This window comes from Gymnogyps californianus, chromosome 13 (genome assembly GCF_018139145.2).
Source record: "Gymnogyps californianus isolate 813 chromosome 13, ASM1813914v2, whole genome shotgun sequence".
Lineage (NCBI taxonomy): Eukaryota > Metazoa > Chordata > Aves > Accipitriformes > Cathartidae > Gymnogyps > Gymnogyps californianus.
The window spans coordinates 16,747,169-16,771,860 of NC_059483.1; the positions used below are offsets into that span (position 1 = coordinate 16,747,169).

Below are 24,692 nucleotides of genomic sequence, written 5' to 3' on the forward strand. Positions count from 1 at the left end.
GGAGACTGAGACACAGCTTGTGCTACTGGGCGAAACAGCAAATGAGATATTTGCAGATGTCAGAATCAAAAGAAACCACATGGTCCAACACTATCACATTGTTCACTTCAGGACTATTCATTACAAAAGATTCATTTTCAGGAATGCCAAGTCACACTGCTCTTTAATTTGGTGAATCACCTATCCCAGACTTATCTTAAAACTGAAAGAGAAAGAAAGATTTCATCAAGATGTCACTATGCATAACAACCAAGACCACAATCACATATCTGAATGTACCAACTCTTAACAGCTCTCTTACATTAGACAAGCCACTTCCCTTCTCTCAAGAGCCAAGAAACATGTTTTTATTCCTGTGTTCAAAATGCCCTTGTAGAGCAGGGAGGAGAACAAACTTCAGAGTTGTAGCTCTGCTCCATCCTACTTGAACAAAAAGGGATCCCAGCTTGTGGCTTGCACTGAGTCAGTAGAGTACGTGAAGAAAAATATCCTTCCAGAGAGGCCCAGCCCAGCGCACCAAGAGCATTACAGATCAGAGTCAGCACAAAACAGTCCAACGCAAATGGCTGTTGAGGTTTTCTAGGCTGTCAGTGCTATTCAGCTGGACACCAGCACTGGATACAGTTCAGACATTCTAAAGTTTCCTGAGAAACAGCACCACAAGGAGGTGAATTATTTTACCTAGCACTGCTTAAATAACAGAAGACCATACTCAGTCCCAGAATATCATCTACAATTAACTCCAGGTCCTATGAGACCCTTAAGCTGGACTCCTATAAAACAGATCAGTATATGACATGCACACGTTCCTTGACATTCTTGTGACTGCCTCTCACACCACCTACACTGTGCTCTGCAAGCAGCAATTAATGCAGCCCCCATTTATATTCCACCCTCATGCACTTCAATGAAGCCCTGCCCATGCGACGGAACAGATGGGACAGAAAGAAAAAGCTAAGTATTACCCATACGCAGGTGTCATCCATCACAAACAGCCAGCATGCTGTACCCCTATAACACTCTGCAAAAGAGCATCTCGCACACTTCTCACTGAAATATAACAAATTTGGTTACTCAAATGCCCCTCGACCTGCTCCACCTCAGAACAGCTTTTACATACTAGTATTAGAGGCAGACATACCACAATCAGGATCTGTAATTTTCTGAATCTCTTGGGCAACAGCCATCCCTTCTAAAAAAAATAAAATCTAAGATAAAATACTTTATCTATAGTTTAAGAAAGGCTGTAGAGCTTATACTGGGAATTACTGGACAATACACTGTAATTCTGTATCTTACAACTTAATTGAAAATATAGAACATAAAGACAATGCTACACCAGACTACACAACATGGTTTTAGAAGTCAGTCATTAGCTCAGCTGCTACCACACTGCTGGATATTGGCTGGTTGCCTTTATAATTCATCACAACTCTGAAAAGTGTCTGAAAACTGCTAAGCAATAGGGTAGGACTTGACCAGTCTTCATCAGCATTATGAAGGCTTCAGGTCTGTGGTTATAATTCAGAAAGGAGGCAGTGAGCAATGAAGTAGGTAACTTTTGTTCCCTTGCAAACTAAAGTTAAGCAAGTGCACAGGAGCATGAAAAGCTACAGAAAGACAAGGCAGAGCTACATGAAAGGGCACTGAAAGCAAAAAATACTCTGAGCGAAACACCAGGCTAATATATATGTTGTATGTTACTGAAACATTCCCTCCCAAGTGCTGGGATCTATGATATTAATTCCAGCTGGAGAACACTATGTGGATCACAAGGCAGTCTATAGCAACAACCAAAAAAAGAAGTATATTTTGTAAGAAAACAGAGAAGGGTAGAAAAAAATGCCATTGCAGAAGCTGACAAACAGATCAGTCTGAACAGGATTACTACTGCACACCAACCAAGAGATGCTGCTGTGAAATTACAATAGGTTCAAAAGTTGACAATAAGAATGAACAGAGGACTGGAAAAAACCTGGGTGAAAATGCTGCACATATTCTGATCTCTTCTAGGAAGTGGAAATACTGTTTACTTTCTTTCATAATACCAGAACACATACAAACAAGGAAACTAGGAGATAAGAAACTGCAAAAGTAACTTTTTCAGACAACAGGTAGTATGCCCTGTACAAGTTTGTCACAGGATTTTGCCAGTCTTACAGAGGAGCAAGATTAAAAAGGATGAGGGAATTCAACCAGCAACATTTTTACAAAGCTTAAAAAATACAAGCTCATTTCGGAAAGGACACACACCCTCATTTCAAACAAGAAAACACCAATTTCAGCAAGTGAGAACAAACTTCCTAGATCAGTCTGCTACAAGATCTCGCACATCTCAAACATTTCCTATACAACTACTGGACTAGCTGGTTTGCTGACCTAGGTAACTCAGTTCAATAATTGTTGTAGCCTCAGTCACGTTAACAAACCTGACATTTCTGCAGCCAGTCATGGTTTTTCAAGACCATGAACTCATCTACACATAATACACAGCATGTTGTAAAAGAAGGCAGAAAACATGGTATGTATGGCAAACTAAATATATCTTATTCAAATATGCACACTTTTATAGGTTAAAGGTGACCTGCAAATCAATTTGTGAAACTTTTATCAATGTAAACAATACATATTATATTATATGCCCCATTAGCCAGGCTAAGAGAACAGGGGTATCTAGTTTATCCATCAAAACATTTTTCTTCTTAGGCCTTAAGAACTAAGAAGAAGTACTGAGGGTGATACCCTTGAAATGGGCTGCGGAGTTTGTTTTCAAGTGGCACTTACCTGACCCCTTGTAGGCCGGCTCCAAGCTCCAGCGGGATCCCTGGGTGATGTGACATCACCAGCATGGTGCATGCGTGGGTGTTACATTGGAGCGGGAGCCGGAGGTCCTAGCGGGGCTGGACTTCACAGAACCTGAGAAAAAGAAATAGTAAGCATTTCGGTTATGTGCTGAATGCTGTTCTCTGCTTAGCCTGGAGAATGAGAGCATTCAGCACAAACACTGAACTAATGTTGTCAAATTGATTTGCAGACCACCTTTACGTAAGTGACTTTCTGATCATTTGCCACAGATCTCTCTGTCCTTTCACAGGAACAACATGCCTCGAAGGAAACATTTACAATGCTGTGAGAAGCGGGCTAGTCCCACCATTCTTTGGCTGCACTGCCCCTACACATCGTGTCAGCGATCTTGCTTCAAGTCTTACATCAAACCCCTCTATTTCTGCAAGCATCTCACCTCTTCTCTGATGCTACATATTAACACATCTTGCATCAGGACTACACTACGTTTCCAAGCCTGTCATGATGAGAAAGAGATGAGTGCACAGCCTCGTGAAAGAACGGGCTGGGAGAATTCTAGCCCCAAATTCTCCTCCCCTTTCAGATGACCTGGAGAAGAAAATGTATAGTTTTGTCCTTTTGTGTAAAAGGAGCCAGGTTCATTTTGGGATGCATCTGAGAGTTACTTGAAGTCACTTAAATATCAAGAAGCCCTGCAACATTCGCATTTCTTCTTTTTGAAGTTTTACTACCAGAGAGCACAACAGGTAAGGTAATACACCACAAGAATCAATGAGCCAGAAACTGAGCAGCTGAAAGGGAAAATATATCTTAGCCATCCACAGCAGATTTTTTTTTTCCCAAATTACTGTCTGTTCAGCTTAAATTCCAAATGGAGTCCAATTTTCGCCCCCCTCCCCGCCCCCCTCAAGATTCAGCATCTCCCACCACTTTAGTGGTACATGAAAATTCACAATGCATGTCTCAAGATGTCCCAGGTGCCCTGCAAAAATTACAGAAAGCGGAACATGTCTTCCCTCATATCCCTACGGTGAAAACAGGAAAAAAACACAGCTTTTCCGACCACTGAAATCACGTAAAAAAGGTGCAAGCTCAATATTCTATACATCCCACATATTGTACATTTCACAAATATTCATCAACAGTACAGTCTGGACTACAATATCTGTGCCTGCAGATCGTGTCCTCTGTCAAGCAAATAGAAGAAAAACAATAAAGCACATTCCAGCGACGCTACTCCTACTGCAACACGTTGTGTGAGTTCCTGCTCAGTGACATTTACAACTGAAGCATTTCATGGAAATCGATATTCTGCTCAGTAACCAACCAATACAGAGGCCTAAATCTAAAGTTGAGACTTAAGAGACATTGGTGTCAAAAGCAAGACAACAGTACAAACGTATTGACTTCCCCCCCCCCCCCCCAACCCACATCCCTGCTGGGGCACAGATCTTCTACAGGATTAGATTCTTCCTTGAATTTTGAATTGAGATGTGTGTTGCCAGCTGGCTAGCGCACAATACTCTAAACTCAGAAGTCTGTCAAACTAGAGAAATACTGCAAGAGACTGACCATTTATATTTAAATTTTTCAGTCCTGAGACAACTTAAGGTGATGCTAAGAAATGTACAGAAGGCAAGAACTGCCAGTTTAAGTTACTACAAGACCCTAAAGCTTCAGAACCATTGAAACAACTGATTTCTGTTACAGAAGACAGTCACCCCGGTGATCACAGATGGAAGATCTGCTGGACTCTGAGCAAGGTCCTGTTTAGAGGGGGACAAGGAGAACAAGGAACAAAGGAACAATTTGATGGCAGCTGCTCATGAAATCAGATCCCGGGGGCCTGGTAGCTCCCCCTATCACTACACACTCATTCTTTGCATTCTCAGACTCTAGCAACCAACCACAGACGATTACTAACACAACCTTGGTTTGCTTCTGCCAGTGGAAGGGAGGAGTACTTTCCAGGTGAGGTAACTGTTACACCGTTAAAAAGATGATTTAAACACTAGCACGAGGCATGGAAGGATGCTGTCTTCAGTTTATCACAGCTTCTCTCATAATTCTCTCAGTGTGGCTATCAGGAAGGAACAAATGAAAAGACCTGTGAGCATACCCAAATTCAAAGACTAGGCAGCAAAATCCTTCAGAAAACCACCTCAAAAATTAATAGGACCCACTGAGCAGTCTGCAATTTTAAAATACAAGATTGGGGAATGCACACCTGAGAAACCTATTTCTGAATATGCTATACTGATTTAACTCTATTTTGAATTGCTTACTTCTTTGTACTTCGTTTTCTAACCAGTGAAAGAAATTTACATCTAACTTCAATTACTTAAAACAAGTAATGAGATGCACACATTACAGTTTGCCAACAGGGAAGTCTTGCCACTGGACATTACTGGAAAATAAGAACAGATGATCAGTACATAAAAGGGACGAGATCAATAAAACAAGAATTAGGAAAGAGTTCAAGTACATGAGACAGTGATTGTCATGCTAATTTAAATACAAGAGATGTTCTGATTCTAGAAAACATCTCTTATTTGAATACAAAAAATTAACTAATGGTCCTCAGTCATATCCCAGGTTGCACACTAAATGTCAACTTTAAACACATCTAGGTTAACATTTAGTACCTAAGAACGCACCCTGCAAAAGGTACCATGATTACCAGATAGCCCTCCCCAGTTTGTTTTTCCCACCTGATAGCTGACATGCCTCTCACTTAGCTTTGCTGCACTGTGAGCACACTATCCTGAAATGATGCAGTTTTCCTATTTGATTTGTAACTTAAGTAATGCTATTAAAAATCTCATCTTTTCTGTAACTTCTGTTCTCTTAGAATAGAAGCTGATATGTTTTAGTCTTAGTACACAAGGCAATTAAGTGATTCAAACAAATCTTAGGAAAAACTATGTTTTCAAAACATGGTAGGCAAGCAGCTTCCAGAGGGTTTCTTCCTTGCTTATAAATCAATGGCTATCTTGTCAGCCCAATGTAACGCTTTAGAAAGTCTTCTTAGAAGTTTATTTTGTGGCAATATCCAGTATAAATGCAGTGCAAATAAACTTTTGATGGGTTACCATGATTTATTGAATCTTTTTTAAGTTGTTATTTATTTCAATTGTGAATTTTGGGTCAAAATACGGTCACTGTAGAACATTACACAGTTACACTTTCTAATAAAAGGCAGCTGTTCCCCTTCATTAATCGATACAAAGATAGTTTTCTTTCAGGAACAGAAGAGAGATACATTACTCAGTGTAACTAGTGATACACCCCACAATTACATCACCGGTCAGCACAAGAGGATCTTTTCCAAGCTGAACGTTTTGTGGACTATGCAGGCATACAGAGCCATCCTTCAAGTCATAAGAAGCAAGTCTTTTCCTGTCACTTCTCTAAAGAATTGTCCTTAATTTAAAACCAAAAGAACAAGATGCTTTTTAGACTCAAGTCTTCTTCATTGACTTTGGGGAAATAAAATGTTTCTCAACTATACATTATTTCAATTGCATATTTTTAGTTTCAAGCGGAAGCAAGTTTGTTCTTTAAAGGTGGAAGATTCTGAAAGATTTAAGATTTTTTTGAAATATTTTTTTATTCCTTCATTTAACAAACAGCGAGATATTTGCCTGTAATCTAAGACCGTAAGTTGCTAGGATATCAGAAACTCCTGAAGTTACTGGCAGCAGCAGCAGGAATCTGAACATACGACCACCAGGTTGCCATACTCTCCAGCCATGCATCACACAGCATCTTCAGAGCGGCAGGAAGCCCTGATCTGACTCCTTACTGTTGATAACTTCTGCCAGAAATGTAACAGCTTGAGGAGCACTTGAGAAGTTTTTGTTTAATCCACCCCTGCCCCACTCCTGAGCCGCTTCCACGCACGCACCAGGACAGCTGCGTGCAGAGCAACACGGCACTCCACGCCGGACAAGAGAACGGTTATTTTAACACTGCCCTGTATCCTGACCCAGGTTATCGTCTAGTTCCACAGTTACATCAACCCAGCTAAGGTGCAGGAACGAATGCTGAGTGTTACTCAACCAGCACTTAGGACAAGCATAAGCTATGTTTTCATGCCAAAAACATAAAAAGCAGGAAATTTCAGGAATACTAAACCAGTTAGGCTAGAAGGAACACGTTAACCAGAGAACACAGGAGGAGTGAACGGGGCTGCTCCTGCTCTGGTTTTGGAGAAGAGGCCCACAAAGAAAGCATGCACTGCAGTGTCTGGGTCCAGCCCCAAGGTGGGTAGCAGTGGTAGATGCAAGTCAGAGCAGCATTTGCTTCTCATCAAAAAGAGCAAGCAGGCAACCCAAGAGAAGTCCTGGCACTGAAGGAAAACATACAAGGGCCAGTGTGATAGCTAAAAGTGCCAGGGTGGGGTTCTGTGCAGGAGTCCTCTCTTGCAGGTGTAAAATCATCCTTTCTGCAAGAAGCAGAAGGCAGAGATGCACCTCCATGGCTGCAAGTACATTCCCCAATGGAAAACAAGTTTTGAAGCCAGCAGGACAAAAATATTCACATTACTTTGGAAGTTATGCACTTTTTAGCAATGATGTACCAAGTCCAAACAGACAATATTACCCCTCCAAAAGCAACTCAGATAATTCTCACAGTCTTAAATGTTAAGATTTAGAAAGCCTGAAAAAACTTATACAAGACAGTTTCAACTTACTGAAGAGTTTTAATTCACAGAGATCTCAAGGATTCCTCAGACCATGGGCTAAATACGAAGGAAAATTAAAAACATTTCCTGTAAGAAAAAACTAAAGAAAATCATAATTTCTTAGAAAGATACTAGAAACACATAACACATGGAGTAACCAAAAAAAAAAAAAAAAAGCCTTCAGCATATCCTTAATGTCATCAGTTTGCAAGAGCCCAATGAACCAAAAACCTAACACAGCTAGTCTTAAATCCAACTGAGTCTTCAGTGACAATTTTCAAAGTTTCTGCCAGTGCCACTACACTCTCACAGCCTGCTCACCTCAGGCTCTACAAGCAAGTAACAGCAAAAGGGTAAAAATTCCTGAAGAATCACTCAAACCTGCAGTTCAGAAATCCCAAGTTGAAGACCCACCCTGATCGCTCCCTCCTTGTACCGATCTTAACACAAAACTGATGTACTGTCAATCCCTCCTTTCACACCTGCTTCAGCAGATACAAGACCTTAACAGATGGAAACAGAGTGGAATTTAAGAACCTTCACTCTACTACTACCATTTCTTGAATGATTTAATTAAATCTTAGAACACCTAAGAGCAGACTTTTTATAACCAGACAGGGTAAGCAGATTGTCCATCATAAAAGTAACTATGCGTTTGCCTTCAAATAAGAAGTTTTGCTCTCTATGAACCAGTGTTTCTCTGTTGCGTTTTTGAGACAAGACACTCTTTCAATAAAAGAATGCTGGCTTTTAGCTGTAGGTTAGCATATTACTTCACATATCTTTTTCCTGGCAGCATCACCCATTAGAAGGAGTTCCTATGAGCAGCTTTCTCCTAACTCTTGCCCTGGTGCCTGGCTGCTTGCTCTTGCCCCACAGCACTGAAAACATCTTAGAGAGTGTACATGTAAAAACAGGATTAGCAAAACTTCCTCCTGCTACCTCTCCTCTTCCTTAGAGGGTTATTTTTAACCCAGGCCAGTTCACTCACTATGACTATGACTCACAGCACCACCTCATTTACAGTTGTGCCTGCACATAAAAGGAAGTGGTGACTGCAAAGGAAAATCCACATGGAGCCGCAGTTCAGCTAATGCTTCACCCCCCACCCCAGAGAAGACCTGATTCAGACATAGTTGTTTTCTGTGGAGGGATATGCAACATGTTATGCCTGTAGGAAAGTGGGGGTTTTTTGTAATTACCATTGTAATATCATGCTTCTTGTTTTTTTCAATGTTTTACTAGCTTTGGAGACAGACTTACTTACAATCTAACACTTTACAATACCCTCACAAAACAGATTTCACAGAAGAGAAACATCCTTCCTAGGCATCCTAACTGGCCACACCTTTAGCTGCAATTGAGGAAAACAACATGACAAGAACTTTCAGAAAAACTCAGACATTACATCTCAGCAATGAGGTCACAACAGACAGCATGACAGAATAGCACCAAGCAGTATGTCACAGCATCCCACTCAGTGAAAAGTACACGCTGCACCAGAGTATATTAGTGCAGGACTTCACACTGGCGCAACAAATTTACAGAAGCAACATCCTTGCACTGGAATATTCTCACGTGAGGAAGACTGGACTTGTGATGGGGGGCTGGATTTGACCTCACAAGCCCCACGTTCAGTTGCAAGCCTCAAAGTCCAATTTGCACTTCATGTGCAATATTTTTCATTTTCCAGCTGCAATAAAGGAACACGACTTTTGCTCTCCTCACCAGATTTCACAGATGACTGGAGACATCTCATCTACCACATGTATGTAGAACATCAAGCACAACCAAATCCTCAGCTTCGCTGAAGTCCCTCACAACCACAGTTAAGATACAAATAGTGTAAGCGCCAGTCAAGAGTCTATCAAGAACTCCCAGTCATGGTTAGCTGAGTGCTATAACAACTATGATGGTTTTTGGAAAGGCAGAGTACAACAGCTCAGACTTCATGCTATCCTAATAACAGCTCCAAGGCTTTTGGCTGGTTTGGAGCATAAGAACAGTAAGCTTGAGCTTGCCTAAAAATGCCAGTGAAAGCGCAACTGTAATCCAGACATAGATTATCATCTCTGAAATAGGCTTGCAGAAAGTTCCAAACTGCAGAACACAGACCAAACAAAAAGTTCATTATTACCCAGGGCCATGACTTCCTTTGTGTTAGGAAAATACCTACTAAACACTGCACATGCTGATCTGCTGCTAGGAGAAGTGCTACATTACTGCTAAGCCATGCAAAAGGTCTACAGGAAGGCTTAGGTTTGGGGGGGGGGGAGGGGGGGGCAGGAAATTCGGATTTTATATCCTGAAACCAAAGTGAATGTTTTGTAGTATTCTTCGCATCGTGGCATCTTCCCACTTTACTCACACAAAGATGTCGTCTTTTGGCATGATATGATTTAAACCTTCATCCATTTGGAATATTTTGTGGAATCGATGATTATACACGTCTGTCACCACCATCTAGAACAGCAAGTGATATTTGCAAAGAGATTATAATAAAAGCTTACATAAATTCAGGCAAACTAACTTTAAATTCAAGCAACAGTTTATTCCTATTCTTCCTTTATCAGAATTTTCAGCACACCAACATCAGCAGCTAATCAGCTGTATTTGTTAAGATGGATCAGAAAAACAAAGCAAATAACAGACTGATTTTACAGAGGTACTGGAGATGCAATTCCAACAGCTGCAAGTCAGCCTGGTGGAAACAACAGCACAGGTCCCAACATCAAAGTGGCGACAGGCTAGGATTTCAGGCACAGATCACTCACATCAGTAATAAACTGAAATAAATTGAAGTGCTACACTGGCATCCTGAAAATACCCCACCAACTACAAAACCATTCCCTCTGGAAAAGCTCACCTGATCCCTTTGTTATCAAAAGGATGTCCAAGAAGAGGTGGACCCAAAACAGACACTGAACATCTCTCAGTACTAAGAAACTACACTATCAGAAATGTCAGGGGTGGGGTCTAGCTTTCTGCCCCTTCTCTCTACCGCAACGGAAGTATCAGAATAAACACAGATTGTTTCATGCATCTTATTATTTTACAATCAAAGAACAGCATTCGAACTTGTTAGGGTTTTGTCACTATTCCATTAAGTTCAGCTTATGACCCATCTAAAAGCTAAGCCACCAAAATGCTTCAAGAAGAACAAACATTTATCAAAATTACTGTGCTGCATTTATCCTTACATTTTCTGCAGGAACACCAGAGAGCTTGGAGAGTGATTCACACAGATCCGAGATGGCCCCCATCATTGGCACCACAACCCGGTACTAGAAACAAAGATAACATCATGCTTCTTACATCAGGCAAAATAAACCCATGCAAGGCAGAGAGCAAGCAAATGGAAATAAAACCTTTAATTTATAGCAGTTCTGCTGAAGTTAAGGTCACAGCCACACACTTCAAGGTCTTCTGGATCTCAGCTCTACCTTACAAAGCAGGGATTTGGAGGGAATGAAAGAGCCTTAAACAGTTGGCCTTCTGCTTTGATCAGGCTCAGCAGTAGTAAAACCCACCGAAAAAAAACCCAAAAAACCAAACAAACAAAAAAAAGAAAAATCACCAGACACAGCAGCTTGCTCAGAACATAAAATTGCTGTTTCTTTATGTGATAGAAAACATCCTAGAGCCATTCTCCCCAGTGCTTCTGGAGGTCAAGTCAGAAGTCTTGACAGACAAAGCACAAGTTTTACCATCTGCAGTTATAATCCACAGCACATGCAAAGATTGCCAATCAGTGCCTCCAAAACTGTATCAGGACATCGAGTCACTCTGCTTGGGCCTCCCAGATCTCGTGCTTCTCTTGACATGTGTGGCAAGCACAAGGTTGCTTTAGGTATGTGTGCGCCCACCCACAGGCCCATTTGAAAATAAAATGGGGGGAAAACAAATTAAAAATCAGTCTATCTTAGAATTGAGCAGGCTTTAAAAGCAATCAAGTAATTTTTCTTTTTTTTTTCCAAGAGGGATTGTTTTTCATTTCTGTTTGAAATTCAGAGGCCTTGCCCATTTAGGTAAGTTTCACCTTGACATTCTCCATGGTAACACAAGGTCAACATGCCAACGCAAACACACTACTGCTTTCAGGGAGCAATATATCACACACAGGTAATCTCAACACAGGAACAGGTAAGCCACTTCCAGCTGACCCATGATCCTAGTCTCACAAACCAAGATTTTACAAAGCCACTTGATTTCACATGTTCAATTCCCAGTTTTTACATTAAAAAACCCATCCTACCTCACTCAAAGGTGGACATCAATGTCCTTTAGATTCCTTGAAAAGTCTCAACTTTAAAACCTAAGAGAAAGACTCAGATGACTTAAAGAAATTTGTATCTTCAACATGCCTCACCTGGACAGGTCTATGCTGTGGGTCTGCATATACCAGGGTAACTTCCATGAGACGATCTCTCCTCAAGGGCAGTGGAAGGGTTAAGTAACAGAAAGGATCAAAGGTCACAGAAACTTTGGAGCACTTGGGACAAACAAGGGTAGATTTGAAAAGACCATGAAAAATATCCACAATGATAGAATCATTCCTCAGCCTATGATTCTCCCAGGCCTCTTTTGCCACCTCCTATAAAAAGAAAAAAATATATATTAAAAGTTATTTCTCGCAAACACTTCCATAGCATGGCAAGCACAGGGATCAAAGAAAACTCAGAAAAATTGATGCTGGCAGGTAAATGTCACAGAAAGGGGGGTTTATTGGTGTGTCCAGCGTAACACACTGGGATTTTTTCTCAGTGAAACTAAGGCCTTGCGTCAAGTCAAATGCGATACATCCTATTTTAGCTGAGTCACTTGGTCAGGTATTCCTTGGCGCACACAATGCCAGAAGCATGAATGGAGCCCAGCAGACAGTGACAGGGTTACACGCTGCTCTTCAGGACAGCAAGCTGCTAACAAGATACACTCCGCTCCCCTCCATGAGGAATGGATTGCTGCCCCCTGCTTTCGAAAGACAACTGCAGTTACAGCTTCTGAGAAAAAAGTAGAGAGTTTTTTCTTCTTGGAAAATGATGGTCCATGTCCCACAAAGAATGTATAAAAGGAGACAAATTACAATCCCTTGAAGACTTTCACAATACAACCTATAAACTCCTCACCTAAGGGCATCTGATAACTGGCATTTGTCTGTCCAATGCAGTCAGAGGCTCTTCTTAGCATGAGACTTTTAGTTTATGGTACAACACCATATATTTTATATATATCTCAAGAGAATTAAGTGCCACAGATACAAACACACTGCAATGCTACTGTCACTAACCAGGATGCTGAGATGGGAACAGAGTAATAAGCTCCAACAACTGCAGTGATATGGATGCAAGGCAGAAACACATGTACAACTCCTACATGAGGGGGAGGGAAGTACCTAAATAAAATGAAGGCATGCTGGGCATCCTTTCCATCCCACAATTATCAGCATTTCTTGGGAAAAAAAAAAGATTAAATACACTACTTCTTGTGGTGTTGCCACATGCACTATATTATGCAAGAAAAGGCAAAAGACATGAAGTTATTGCCAGTTAAGAGGAAAAACAACTAGTCTCATACACTTCCTAAAAATAATTATTGCATCTGGCTTTTAGAGGCTCCTAAAGCATTTTTCCACCTAATATATTTACTCTGGATTTTGCATTTGTCAGTATGTTGCAGCTGTTTGCACTGTGACAAGAGGTAAAAGCCTTATCAGGAGTGGGAGTTCACTTAGGGAAAGACATTTCACTACTATGTGTCTCATTTTAATGTGAGCATGGTGTTTGCCAACTTCAGAGGAACAAAGAAGTGTCTGCAAGGGGTTCACGTATCAGTGTTGACTGGAAAACAGGATAGAGAAAAGGCAGGAAGAAAAATGCACAGAAGAGACTTTTCTGGCCTCTGTCAGGAAAATGGCATAAGAGAATTACTTTTCTCTATTTAGGTAAAGTGGGTAATTGGAGCCCAAGGGTGTTTAAATTCAAATTTAAATTAAATAAAATGTAAAGTTGCTTTAATATCAGCGTACCCATTTCCACAGCACCAGAAAGGAGAAAAATCAAGTTAAGCCTCTTAATGCGATGCAGGTAGTTCACCAAACACTAGGAATTCATCAAGATCCATGGTTGTATCAAGTCACTTATACCTTGGTTCTCTCCTTGTCCTGACCAGTGCTTTCACGCACCCTATTCAGCCTGGTTTTAAATCTAGCTCATGGATTACATTTGTCTAGAGGCCAGAAGGGAGCACACATGAGAAGTCTGGCCTAAAAGCTCCTTTCATCTGACACTCTGCTGTCTACCAGTGGGACACCGGAATGGCTGCTTACAACCCCATGCCCAGGGCACATGTTCAGACCCTTATTTGAGGGGCACCCCGGCACCTCCATGTGAAAATGTTCCCAGTCCCACCCAAGTCCACATGCAAGTATGATGGCCTGCACAGTAAGCACTCTCCTCAAACTGATGCTAAAAGCTGCTGCTCAGTCTACCTGGAGGAAGAAGGTGGGTCTGAGTAGTCAGGAGGAAAGGTTACGGTACTAACTACAGCCTACTTTTAGGTAGCTGTTATGTCACAAGATCAACTTCCTGCCTTTCCACTGCAGAACCACGTCAGTATTGGATCATAAGCACATCTTCCTGCATGCCAGTACAAGAACAGACATTCTGCTGTAAGGCAGAGCAACAGCAATGTGCCACAAGGTGTCATGAAGAGTCAGCCGGGCCATAAAGCACGACAGGGTTCTCCCCTCCCAGCTACGCTGCTTTGTAGGGAGGATATTTGTGTGGCCTGTGAGCAGGAAGGCCAGGAAGTGTCACAAAACCCAATTAAACTCCCTCAGAAGCACTCCCTGTCCTACCCTCAAGTAAAGGGCACCATACCGAATCAGGTCTGCCATTGGCATCCTTCAGCTCCAAGTAGGGCTTCTTCTTCACTCTGTTCAAATCCTCATGCAAGCCATCTAGAAGAAAAGCCAAGAGCTCCTGCGAATCTTGCTGCTGGTATCCTGAAAACTGAGGAGCAAATCGGCCAACCTGTGTCTGAAACACAAAGGCAAGAGTCAGAGGGCGGTGAGCATTACCTATGTATAAAAGACAGGAATAAAAACACTCAGGTCCTGGCTCTTGCAGAGATCAACTCCATGCTACCTTATGTTAGCAGCAGAGCACAGTGAACTGGATGCTAACACAGTAAGGGTGCCAGAATAACTCCCCCCCCCCAGTGTTGAGAGGGAAGAATGCATTTAGTGCTGTGACGCTAGAAATCTAAGTTATCAATACTAATTTAGGAACCTGCAAACAACCAGTACACAAAACGTATCTGCCTGATGCATTTTGCACTTTAATATCTCTTTCAGAAACCTACAGTTCCCACAATGCAGACTTGCTATAAGGTAGCATCTTGAAGCAGGTGGACTGCAAGACTGAAAATGCTTGCTGAAGATACTTATGAACTAACAAAACTGGCTTAAAACTAAGATTGAAATCCTCGCCACAGTAATCTCTAGCTATTCTAAAACTGGTGCTATGAAGCTAAGAAACATAACAGCCTGAGTTAGCAAGAGCCAGAAACAGCACAACCATATACAGCGTCTTATTTCATAAGTGCTATCTCACAACACTGTCGTTTAGTGTTCCTGCTTCTAAAAAAACAATAGAAAGGGGTCCCACAGGAAAACTAACAATTAGCTGAAGGAGTGGTCAGTCCTAGTGACGATCACTAGTTTTCTCATAAACACAGAGGCCAACAGACTTGTAGAATTATGCTTAGTACATTTTAACCACTCAAGATGACAGCTGCAAGGGAGCCCAAACTGAAGGGCTGTTTATATTATAGAGATAGTTAACTCTGTCACTAAATCAGCAACAACTGTTAGAAAAATCACAAGTGATACTGTACTAGGAAATAAATAGTAATTCCTATTCCCGTCTGTCCTGGTTTCGGCTAGGATAGAGTTAATTTTCTTCCTAGTAGCTGGTATAGTGCAGTGTTTTGGATTTAGTAGGAAAATAATGTTGATAACACACTGATGTTTTTAGCTGTTGCTAAGTAGTGTTTATACTAAGTCAAGGATTTTTCAGCTTCTCATGCCCAGCCAGCAAGAAGGCTGGAGGGGCACAAGAAGCTGGGAGGGGACACAGCCAGGACAACTGACCCAAACTGGCCAAAGGGATATTCCATACCATATGACGTCATGCCCAGTATATAAACTGGGGGGAGTTGGCTGGGAGGGGTGGACCGCTGCTCGGGAACTAACTGGGCATTGGTCGGCGAGTGGTGAGCAATTGCATTGTGCATCACTTGTTTTGTAGAGTCTAATTCTTTTAGTATTATTATTGTCGTATTACTATTATCGTCATTATTATTTTTCCTTCCTTTCTGTACCATTAAACTGTCTTTATCTCAGCCCACAAGGCCGGGTTTTTTTCGACTCTCTCCCCCATCCCACTGGGTGGGGGGAGTGAGCGAGCGGCTGCGTGGTGCTTAGTTGCTGGCTAGGGTTAAACCACAACAGAGTCTTAAACAAGAACAGCTCACATTAAGACACTTTTATTGATGTCCACTACAGATTCACGTATTTCCTCTGAACACAAGTTTACAGAACAACTTTAATAGTGGTGGATGATGTGCCAGCAACTCCAAGTCACAGAAACTGAACAACATCTTGTTGTTTCAGAACTACCTATGACTCTAGAGAGGACAGATTTCTGTAGTCCATAAGACTTTTGCTCCAGGTCTCAAAAGCATATACCCTCAACTTCAAGACTGTACCATGCAAAACCTAAACAGCAACAGGATGCACATTTACATTAACATCAGGTCATTGCTTATTTCATGCATTTTGGATGTTATTCTTCCTCAGCGTACTGAGACTGCACTACAGAAGCAAACTCTTAGTGTTCCTTGGATGCTTTAATTATGTTGTTCTGCACTGGAGCATCTTTGCATTATATTTAAAACAAAAGACATAGTTACAATTTTTCTAGGCGTTCATATGCAACTGCTACATTGCAGTATTTCAGCTGAAAGCAGCTCTTTGCACTGAAGCACTGGGAATGTTACATCAATAAATAACGTTACAGACAAGGGGATGCATTTTGCTCTCCACTTCATAATTTCATTTTTTAAATTTGTCACTTGCACACCTTTTCTCACTGATTCAAGTTCACAGCTGGCAATTCACATGACCTTGCCTAGTTTTGTAGCAAAGATCATTTTGATGGATCTGTAAACAGCTCTCAGGCTGGAAGGTCATTTACTAAGTAAGGCATTTAACATTAAAGAGCAGTAATCAGTTCCAGGGTATGACACTACTCACTGGCAAGTTGCCTCCAGTACCCTGAAAAGCATTTACATAAAACATGAAACAACACTGAAGCAATTACTGCTTTCCTAACACCAAAATATGTGGAAGGCGTATTAGCTTCCACTGTTTCTTCTGTCAAAGAGCTATGCTACAAGAACATGGAGTACTTACTTTAAACATACGTGGGGCCACGTGAGAGTGTCTCCCAGACCAAATCTGTTTAATGAGCTCTGCATAGGCTTCTGCAATTTCTCCTCTCATCCCCAGTGGATTGTTCTGATTTATTTCAGCTTCATATTTATCTTCCAGGAAATAGTCAGTCAGAGGAGGGGTATTGCTCAGACACTGGAAAAGCATTAAGCAAATGAATTTACTGCACAGGACAATAAATCTGTGCAACAATGAAATAACAAAGTTTACCCATTGCTTAAATCAAACTTGATATAAGTTGGCTCATACTTTGTTTGAATTCCTTAGCAAACAACTATCCCTAACAAGTTTCTGCATTTTTTGAAATTAAATAAACCTAAGAGATTAAGTTAAATAAGTATACTAATAATTATTAGCTTTGCATAACCATTACAACTGTACCACCCCACACAATCACCCTGAACCCTTCCTATGGCTTTTCACACTCTTAATTTTTCAAGAGTCTTTTAACACGGACCCCAGAGCTGTGTGCAGTGGCCTGCTCATGTTGCTTACGCTGCACACACAAGTTAAAACATCCTCCACATCAGCCCATTTTTGCCAGAGCACAGCATTAGGACCTTACATTACATTTAGGCATCTGTTCAGTATGACCTCCCCCACAGCCTCTTCAGAAGCCATGTATTTCAGATCCAGTCCTTCATACTGTACTATGTCTTATAGTACTAACGTGCTATGCATAAGCCAAACTAAATATGAACCGATTTTTTTTGTTTGGTTGGGGTGGTTTTTGTTTGGGTTTTTTTTGAGTTTTTGTTGTTCTCGTCGTTTTTTCATTCCACATGCAGTCTCCTCATTGAATCATGTTAAAACATGCTTTTCTTTCCACAGATTTTAATCCACAGTCTCTGCGAGACTGCTCTTTTATTTAATTCTAAAGAGGGCTCTTTCCAATTCTTACCTGTAATGCAGAATTCATGAAGCAGGTATTTCCAAGGTTACTGAGTCCACAGAGTCCAGGTTGTGACAGGGAAGCACTGTCCCTGCAGTTGTAAGAGTTGCAGACAAATCCAGAACCTCTGGAAGAAAGACAACATAGTGAACTCCACAATGAGTTTACGGATTCTCAATACTGTTTAAGAGTCACATCAAATACGAGTCAAAAAACTGTTTAATGAAATTGTTTAACCAGCCTACAAGTTTCTGCTGCTTCATAGTGGCTTATATTGAATACCAGGAATGTGAAGTATATGTGCTAACTTTGGAAACATTAATCGTTACACAGTCTATTATTAATTTATGGCTCATAACACATTAATTTCCTCTGTCTACAAGTACACAGCACACTATCCTAATGCAGCAAGAGTCTATATGAGTCTATATGATATACTGTAAGAGCTAATAAGAAAATTATGATCTCTACCTGGAAAGGCTTCTACCACACTGGCAAATGGAGAAAAGAATATAATCCCTTCCCTCATACCCCCAATCCCCTCAAAATCAGGCAATGCCCTAGTAGTTAGTGAGCTCTGGAACATGCACTGCTTTTGCAAGCGAGCAAGGAATAGCAGAACGTAATGGTTTCAAAAGCAAAGTTTGATAAACAGGTACACAAGAGTAGCAGAACTCCTCACAGGGCACCATCACACTCCTTTCCTATACAGGCAAGGATGCACAGGAGTATTCATTCACATGAAGGATGAAGAAACAAAAAGAACATTCCTGCTCTTACCCCCTGCCCAGGTGGGAGCTGTTCAGTCCATAGGAGTTACTGCTATCACCATTAGTAATGACAGAAGTGGCAGACACTGAGGAATAAGAACTTGCTGATGATTTTGAAGAGGTAGTAAAGTTTCTGCTAGTTGCAGTACTTGATCTGGGAGAAAGGAAAAAGAAGTAGAAACAGTGCTACTACTTTTTTCACCCCCAGCCCCACCTCCCGCAAAACTCCAAGGACTTGCCACATTACAGTTAGTTCACACACACAGAAGTTACTGTTTTGATTTGTGTGATGACACTTCCAAACACTTGTCTGGAACAGAAACCTCAGACAAAGTATCAGAAGCAGGAGTAACAATTCTTGCTTAAAGCAAAATCTGGGTCCCAGACTGAAATAAGTAGGCAATTTGGATGGCATGAGTGACAGGGAAGCAAGCTTTAAGTTTATGAGTAAACCACCTTGAAACAAGCAAGCAAAAAAATCCCAGTCTTAAGACCACAAAACACTTGCCCCACATTAAAAGTGACAAAGTCAGTCCTTCCCTACTTGAAACCCCAATCACCCACTCAAATAGAACATTAATTAGTAAGAAGATAACCAGGGTGGGCACAAAACAGTTTCTTACTGAGCCTAGTTGATACAACTACGTTGCTTGGAGGCAAGACACGCTGCCATGTACGTGCAGCACGCATAGCAATCCTCAGCATTTTGAGACTGGAGATATTGAAATGGATGAAAAAAGTTCATAAGCCTCAAGTCTATCTGGTTGTGAATCCCAGGCTATTCCACACTACTACTCTCCTGGTCCGGAAAAGAACCAGAATACAATGTTACAAAAGACCAATAAGGCACTAAAATTCAACAATGTTCTGTCACAGACAGCTTTGGATCCATACAAAAAGCAAACCCACAAGATAGTACTACATAAATAAGCTTAAAGAAACTATTTTGATACTAATTAATCTCTCTCTAGCAAGAGCTAACTGGGAAATGGTCTTTTCTCTCCATCTTTGCTCGAATAAACATGCAAAACTGAATGCAAAAAGGTGCAGGACACCAACAGCCATGCAACAGTGGCTAATACACCCAAAGCACAGCAGAGTGCCAGCAGAGGACAGCGCCCTCAAGCTTTAGCTTGTTCTTGTATCTCTTTTAATGTGGCCCTGATTCTCAAACAATACAAATTAAAAAGGCATATTCATAGCTCAGATGCTACTAAGAAAACATTCTTGGCAAACCTCTGTGGAGCAAAAACTAAAAGGCAAAGAACCAGCCATAATGGCCAAGAGGAGGCAGAACAGCTGCACAGCCTTACCAGTTTGGAAATAAAATAGCAGTAAAATACAGAAGGAAACAAGTTACAACAGGAACTTCCAGATGAAAATGCAAACCCCAAACACAGTCTAAACCTGAAGCATGCTAAAAAAACCACCAACCCACCAGCCAGCACAACCAAAAAGTATACCGGAAAGTATACTAGCAAGAAGGAACAGATCTACTGAAATAACCACGACAACCATTTCTGGGACAATACACAACCTTCTGGTCATTACATGTTGGAGGTGGAACTTCTCAAGACTACCTGGACACAAAGATAAGATCAATGAGAGAATAAGAGGGTCTAGACTAAAACAACAATTATCAGACTCATGCTCCACATGTGGGAGTTTCAAGGGTCAAGAATAAAATAATTAAGCTAAAAATAGCCTGTAAATCCATTAAGAACACATTTTAGAAAGTTTGAAGAAGAAGTGAATTATGTAGAAGCAAAGAAGGGCAATCTAGAAAATGCTAGACTTGAAAACATAGCATCTCTGCTTGACATGTTTGACCCCAGCGACAGAACAGAATAAGACGCTCGGAAAATAATATGAAGAAAATCTAACAGAGAGAAAAGGAGGACGACCTCTTAAGGGAATTCAGAATTTCCAATAGAAGCACAGAGGCAGTGCCTAATCAAGAATCAGATGGCAACTGAAGAGTTCCAAGAAGTACTTCAATAGTAACCCAGGCACACAAAAAAAGCTAAGAACTACAGGGGAAGATAAAAAATGGATCAGAAATCAAAGATAACAGACAAGTCACAGAGTGGGGAAAGGTCTACCTACAAAGTCATCAAGGATCTTGAGGGAATTCCTGTTAGAAAATTGGGAAGGATCATGTAAGAAGTAAAACAATGGAAGAGAGGTCAAGAGGGTGGAGAAAAAGTGTGGAGTGGGGAGGGAAAAAAAAAAATCAAATACACTTGGGAAGATAAAAATTCTAAGCACTCTTACATTTTACAAGTTACTCATCTATCTGTAATAACTGAAGAAAGATTGAGGATTTGCTAAGCACAGCTGCTCCCCCTTGTTTCACAAGATGGTCACAGGGTAGCTATGATTCCAGGTGAAAGGCACAGAGAGCAGCTAAGAAAAATGTTTTTCTCTGAAAGCTTCCCACTTTAAGCCCAGGAAGCTACTGTTAATGATCCCACAATACTGTAGGCTCTCGAGGAGACTACCTCATTTGCACAGAGACGACAATAGAAGTCCTGGATGCCAAGCATTTATCCCCAATGCCCCAAAAAGGGTTTCTGTGGAACATGCAGACTTTGACCAAAGCCACCTGCCCCCTTCACTGCCGTCTCTCACAGTATGTGACTTCTGCTGCCTTGGAAACAGAGGTCCCAACACCTTGCTCTGAAGTAAGAGATAAACATTATTTCTTCTTTGAAGTTTGTGACTTAGAACTTTCCAAAATGTTCCAGGCTACTCAGTGGGTTACCACTGAAACTACTCTCAAGTTGCTTAGTTTGCTCTTTGTAGGCACAACAGACACTGGACTGGAAGGTGCGAAGCTCCTGCAGCTTCCCTTTGATCACCACTGCAATGTTTCTGACAGGGATAAACACATTCAGTCACATTTCATCAACAAAATCTATACAGGAGTAAACTATAGCAAAGAAAGACTTCATCTAACCATGCAACAGTTCAGGGATTTGCAAAAATAATTTCACAGGTTTGAGGATGGGACTGCGTGGTATGACTGCTGAATCACTCCTCCTGCTTAAGCACAATTTGAGTCTCTCGAGATAACTCCTGTCTGAGCTAAAATACTTCTTCTAGAAAAATCTACCATCGTGGTAGACCATTTGTCCTGGTTTCAGCTGGGATAGAGTTAATTTTCTTCTTAGTAGCTGGTACAGTGCTGTGTTTTGGATTTAGTGTGAGAATAATGTTGATAACACACTGCTGTTTTAGTTGTTGCTAAGTAGCGCTTATCCTACGTTAAGGACTTTTCAGTTTCCCATGCTCTGCCAGCAAGCAGGCATGCAAGAAGCTGGGAGGGAGCACGGCCAGGACAGCTGACCCGAACTAGCCAAAGGGATATTCCATTCCATAGAATGTCATGCTTAGTATATAAACTGGGGGGAGTTGGCCAAGAGGGGCGGATCGCTGCTTGGGCATTGGTCAGCAGGTGGTGAGCAACTGCATTGTGCATCACTGTTTTTTTCTTGGGTGTTATTTCTTTTTTTTGTTATATTCCTTTTCATTACTACTACTATTATTATTATTATATTATTGTATTATATTTTATTTTACTTTAGTTATTAAACTGTTCTTATCTCAACCCACGAGTTTTACTTTTTTCCCCAATCCTCCTCCCCATCCCACTGGGAGAGGGAAGGGGGGAGCAGCTGCGTGGTGCTTAGTTGCTGGCTGGGGTTAAACCATGACATGGTTTCACAGTGGCCAGCAACAGCCAATCCAGCAGACCACAGATAAACTGTTCCAATGACCGATAACCCTTACAGTCAGAAGAAACTTGCATTTCATTTGCAGCATGAGTATCTGGCTTCGTCATCTGGATGTTGGTTTGTGCTCATCTCCATCTGCTGCCTGTAGAGCTCCTTCTTCAATTTCCGTTTCTCATATCCCACAGAAGCTTTTAAGTGTTAAAATCAACTTTTAAATTTCTCACTGATATGATACTTTCACTTCTAAGTCTTCTAGCACAAAAATTATTTGCTAGTTCTTCAACACTTCACTTGGATCCTTCTGAAACCTCTCATTAGTCTACTTTTCAACTTTGTTGACAACCTCACAGGACATATCATTCCACATGCAGTTTTATCAGTGTGCCAGTTATCAAAAAAATTTTCTGAGGCACACTCAGCATTTCCCTACTGAACCACTGAGGTTGTTTGTTTGTTTGTTTTTGCCTCAAGGCTGCTAGAGGAGCTCACATTCAGGAGACCGAACCAGGACGGGAATCACATTCCCACGGAGTCCAGCATGTATTTCGGGCTCATGTTCTTCATCCCCACGTACACAACTTCATGCTTCACAATACTGATGCACATTTTCCCCCCAGCTGTCAATTAAAGACAGCCGTTTCACATCTTGCCACACAACGTTTCAAAAACCCACACAAATGGCAAGTAAGGAGAAATGTGGAGACTGGCAGCATAAAGAGGACAAAGTTAGATTAATCTAGTACAGAAACTGTGAGGCCATATGGTTGATAAGTAGAAAAACTGCTAAGCTGAACAGCTTGAAAAAATATTGTAAAAGGTTTTCAAGTGGTTGGAAGACAGAGATAGGAAAAGCATTTCAATTCAGTTGAGGCTACAGAGCCTACAGTAGAATTAGTCCTCCTCCCTTAAACTACCAATATAAAAGAAAAAAAAAAACACTTTAAAAATATTGTGACAAAAAGTTCTTGTCAAAGCAGGAAAGCTAGAACTTATATTCAATTAGAAAGCAGAGGCCATATTGGATTTTCATTTAGAAAGTTCTTACCTGCAAAAGCCTCCTTATCTTACATACTCAATGCTACTCTGAAAGCATGGCATCTGCTGCAAACTCAAGGACTCAAAAGTCGTTTAACAAAGATCTGCCCACAAAATATTTAGCCTGGTTGCTGAAGGGGTCCTCCCTCAGCACACAAGGAACTGGGGAAAGGAGATCAGTTTTAAATATGAAAGGGCATTTAATTATGGTATTATGTACCTACAAAATACATATCAACCACCGAGGTCTTAAAATTGTACAGTAACTTCTGGCATGCAATATCACTGAATGTTGTATCAGGTTGAACAGATGCCTAAATCAAGACAGAGTAGTTGAGAAAAGCCACATGTCACATGATGGGTGAACTAAGCAACAACAACTCAACACTTTTACTGAGGAGAGTACCGGGGCGGGGGGAGTCCACCGAATATACAGTGCTATCAGTAAATAGAAGAGCGGGAAGAGGAAGCAGCAAGGAAATTCTAGCAGCAACCAAAGAATCAAAAGGTATTTTCCTGCTGCATATTGCAAAGGGAGGCAGACAGCTACCAGGCACATGCTAAATACACCTTCACTCCTGTTCTCAAATGCAGTATCTGATGGAAGAGGTGCTATTTTTATAGATCTGACACGATTCCTTGTTCGTTTGTGCTAAGAAAATGATACCCACGATAAAAAAGTGTGTGCTAGGACTGAGCTGGAACTCTGCTAGCTCAGGATTTTATTTTGGGAGTCTTGTAAGTAACAATTAAAGAGGACTAAGTTCCACAGAGTCATTGATATAATCTCCCTTCAGAAATAAAGTACGCCTCCCATTCTGAAATTCCTAGAATAAGTATAATCCATTCCCTCTTCCAAAATCTTGTCTAGTAGTAAAAGCAGTTTCAAACTACAAGAAGAAAGTATTTTGTTCGTTAGGGAGCAGCAAACTAACAAACAGCAGTGGCCAGGCATACTCTGAATATACCACCTAAGGACTGCTGTGGAGTTTAAGAGCATTTTTTCTGTAAAACATCAGCCAGTTTGATGGCTGGGGAAACACATGGAAGGCTGCCAAACACGTGGGAAAGCGGTTTCCCCTGGTAGGAGCCAGTGCCTCCGACACGCAGCAAATGGTGGGGAAAAATCCTCACAACAGGGAACCCACCCACCCCACAGTCACCTTGCACACACATACTCTGCGAGTAGTGAATGACGTGAACTCCCAGCTTCCCAAGGCCTCTTTTGGCACATAGGCAGGGATGCAGATGC

General features: G+C 41.2%; 1 protein-coding gene across 1 annotated transcript in view; it reads right to left on the reverse strand.

The window, feature by feature from the left end:
- The window catches only part of USP4 (ubiquitin specific peptidase 4), a 48,549-nt gene that overhangs the window by 7,528 nt on the left and 16,329 nt on the right, over positions 1-24,692 (reverse strand). Inside the window, exons 7-13 of the mRNA XM_050904887.1 lie at positions 18,679-18,822; positions 17,908-18,025; positions 16,968-17,141; positions 14,371-14,529; positions 11,862-12,086; positions 10,693-10,776; positions 9,861-9,955 (exon numbers count right to left, since the gene is read on the reverse strand). Of these exons, the coding sequence (XP_050760844.1) occupies positions 9,861-9,955; positions 10,693-10,776; positions 11,862-12,086; positions 14,371-14,529; positions 16,968-17,141; positions 17,908-18,025; positions 18,679-18,822 (999 nt within the window). The remainder of the gene's footprint in view (positions 1-9,860; positions 9,956-10,692; positions 10,777-11,861; positions 12,087-14,370; positions 14,530-16,967; positions 17,142-17,907; positions 18,026-18,678; positions 18,823-24,692) is intronic.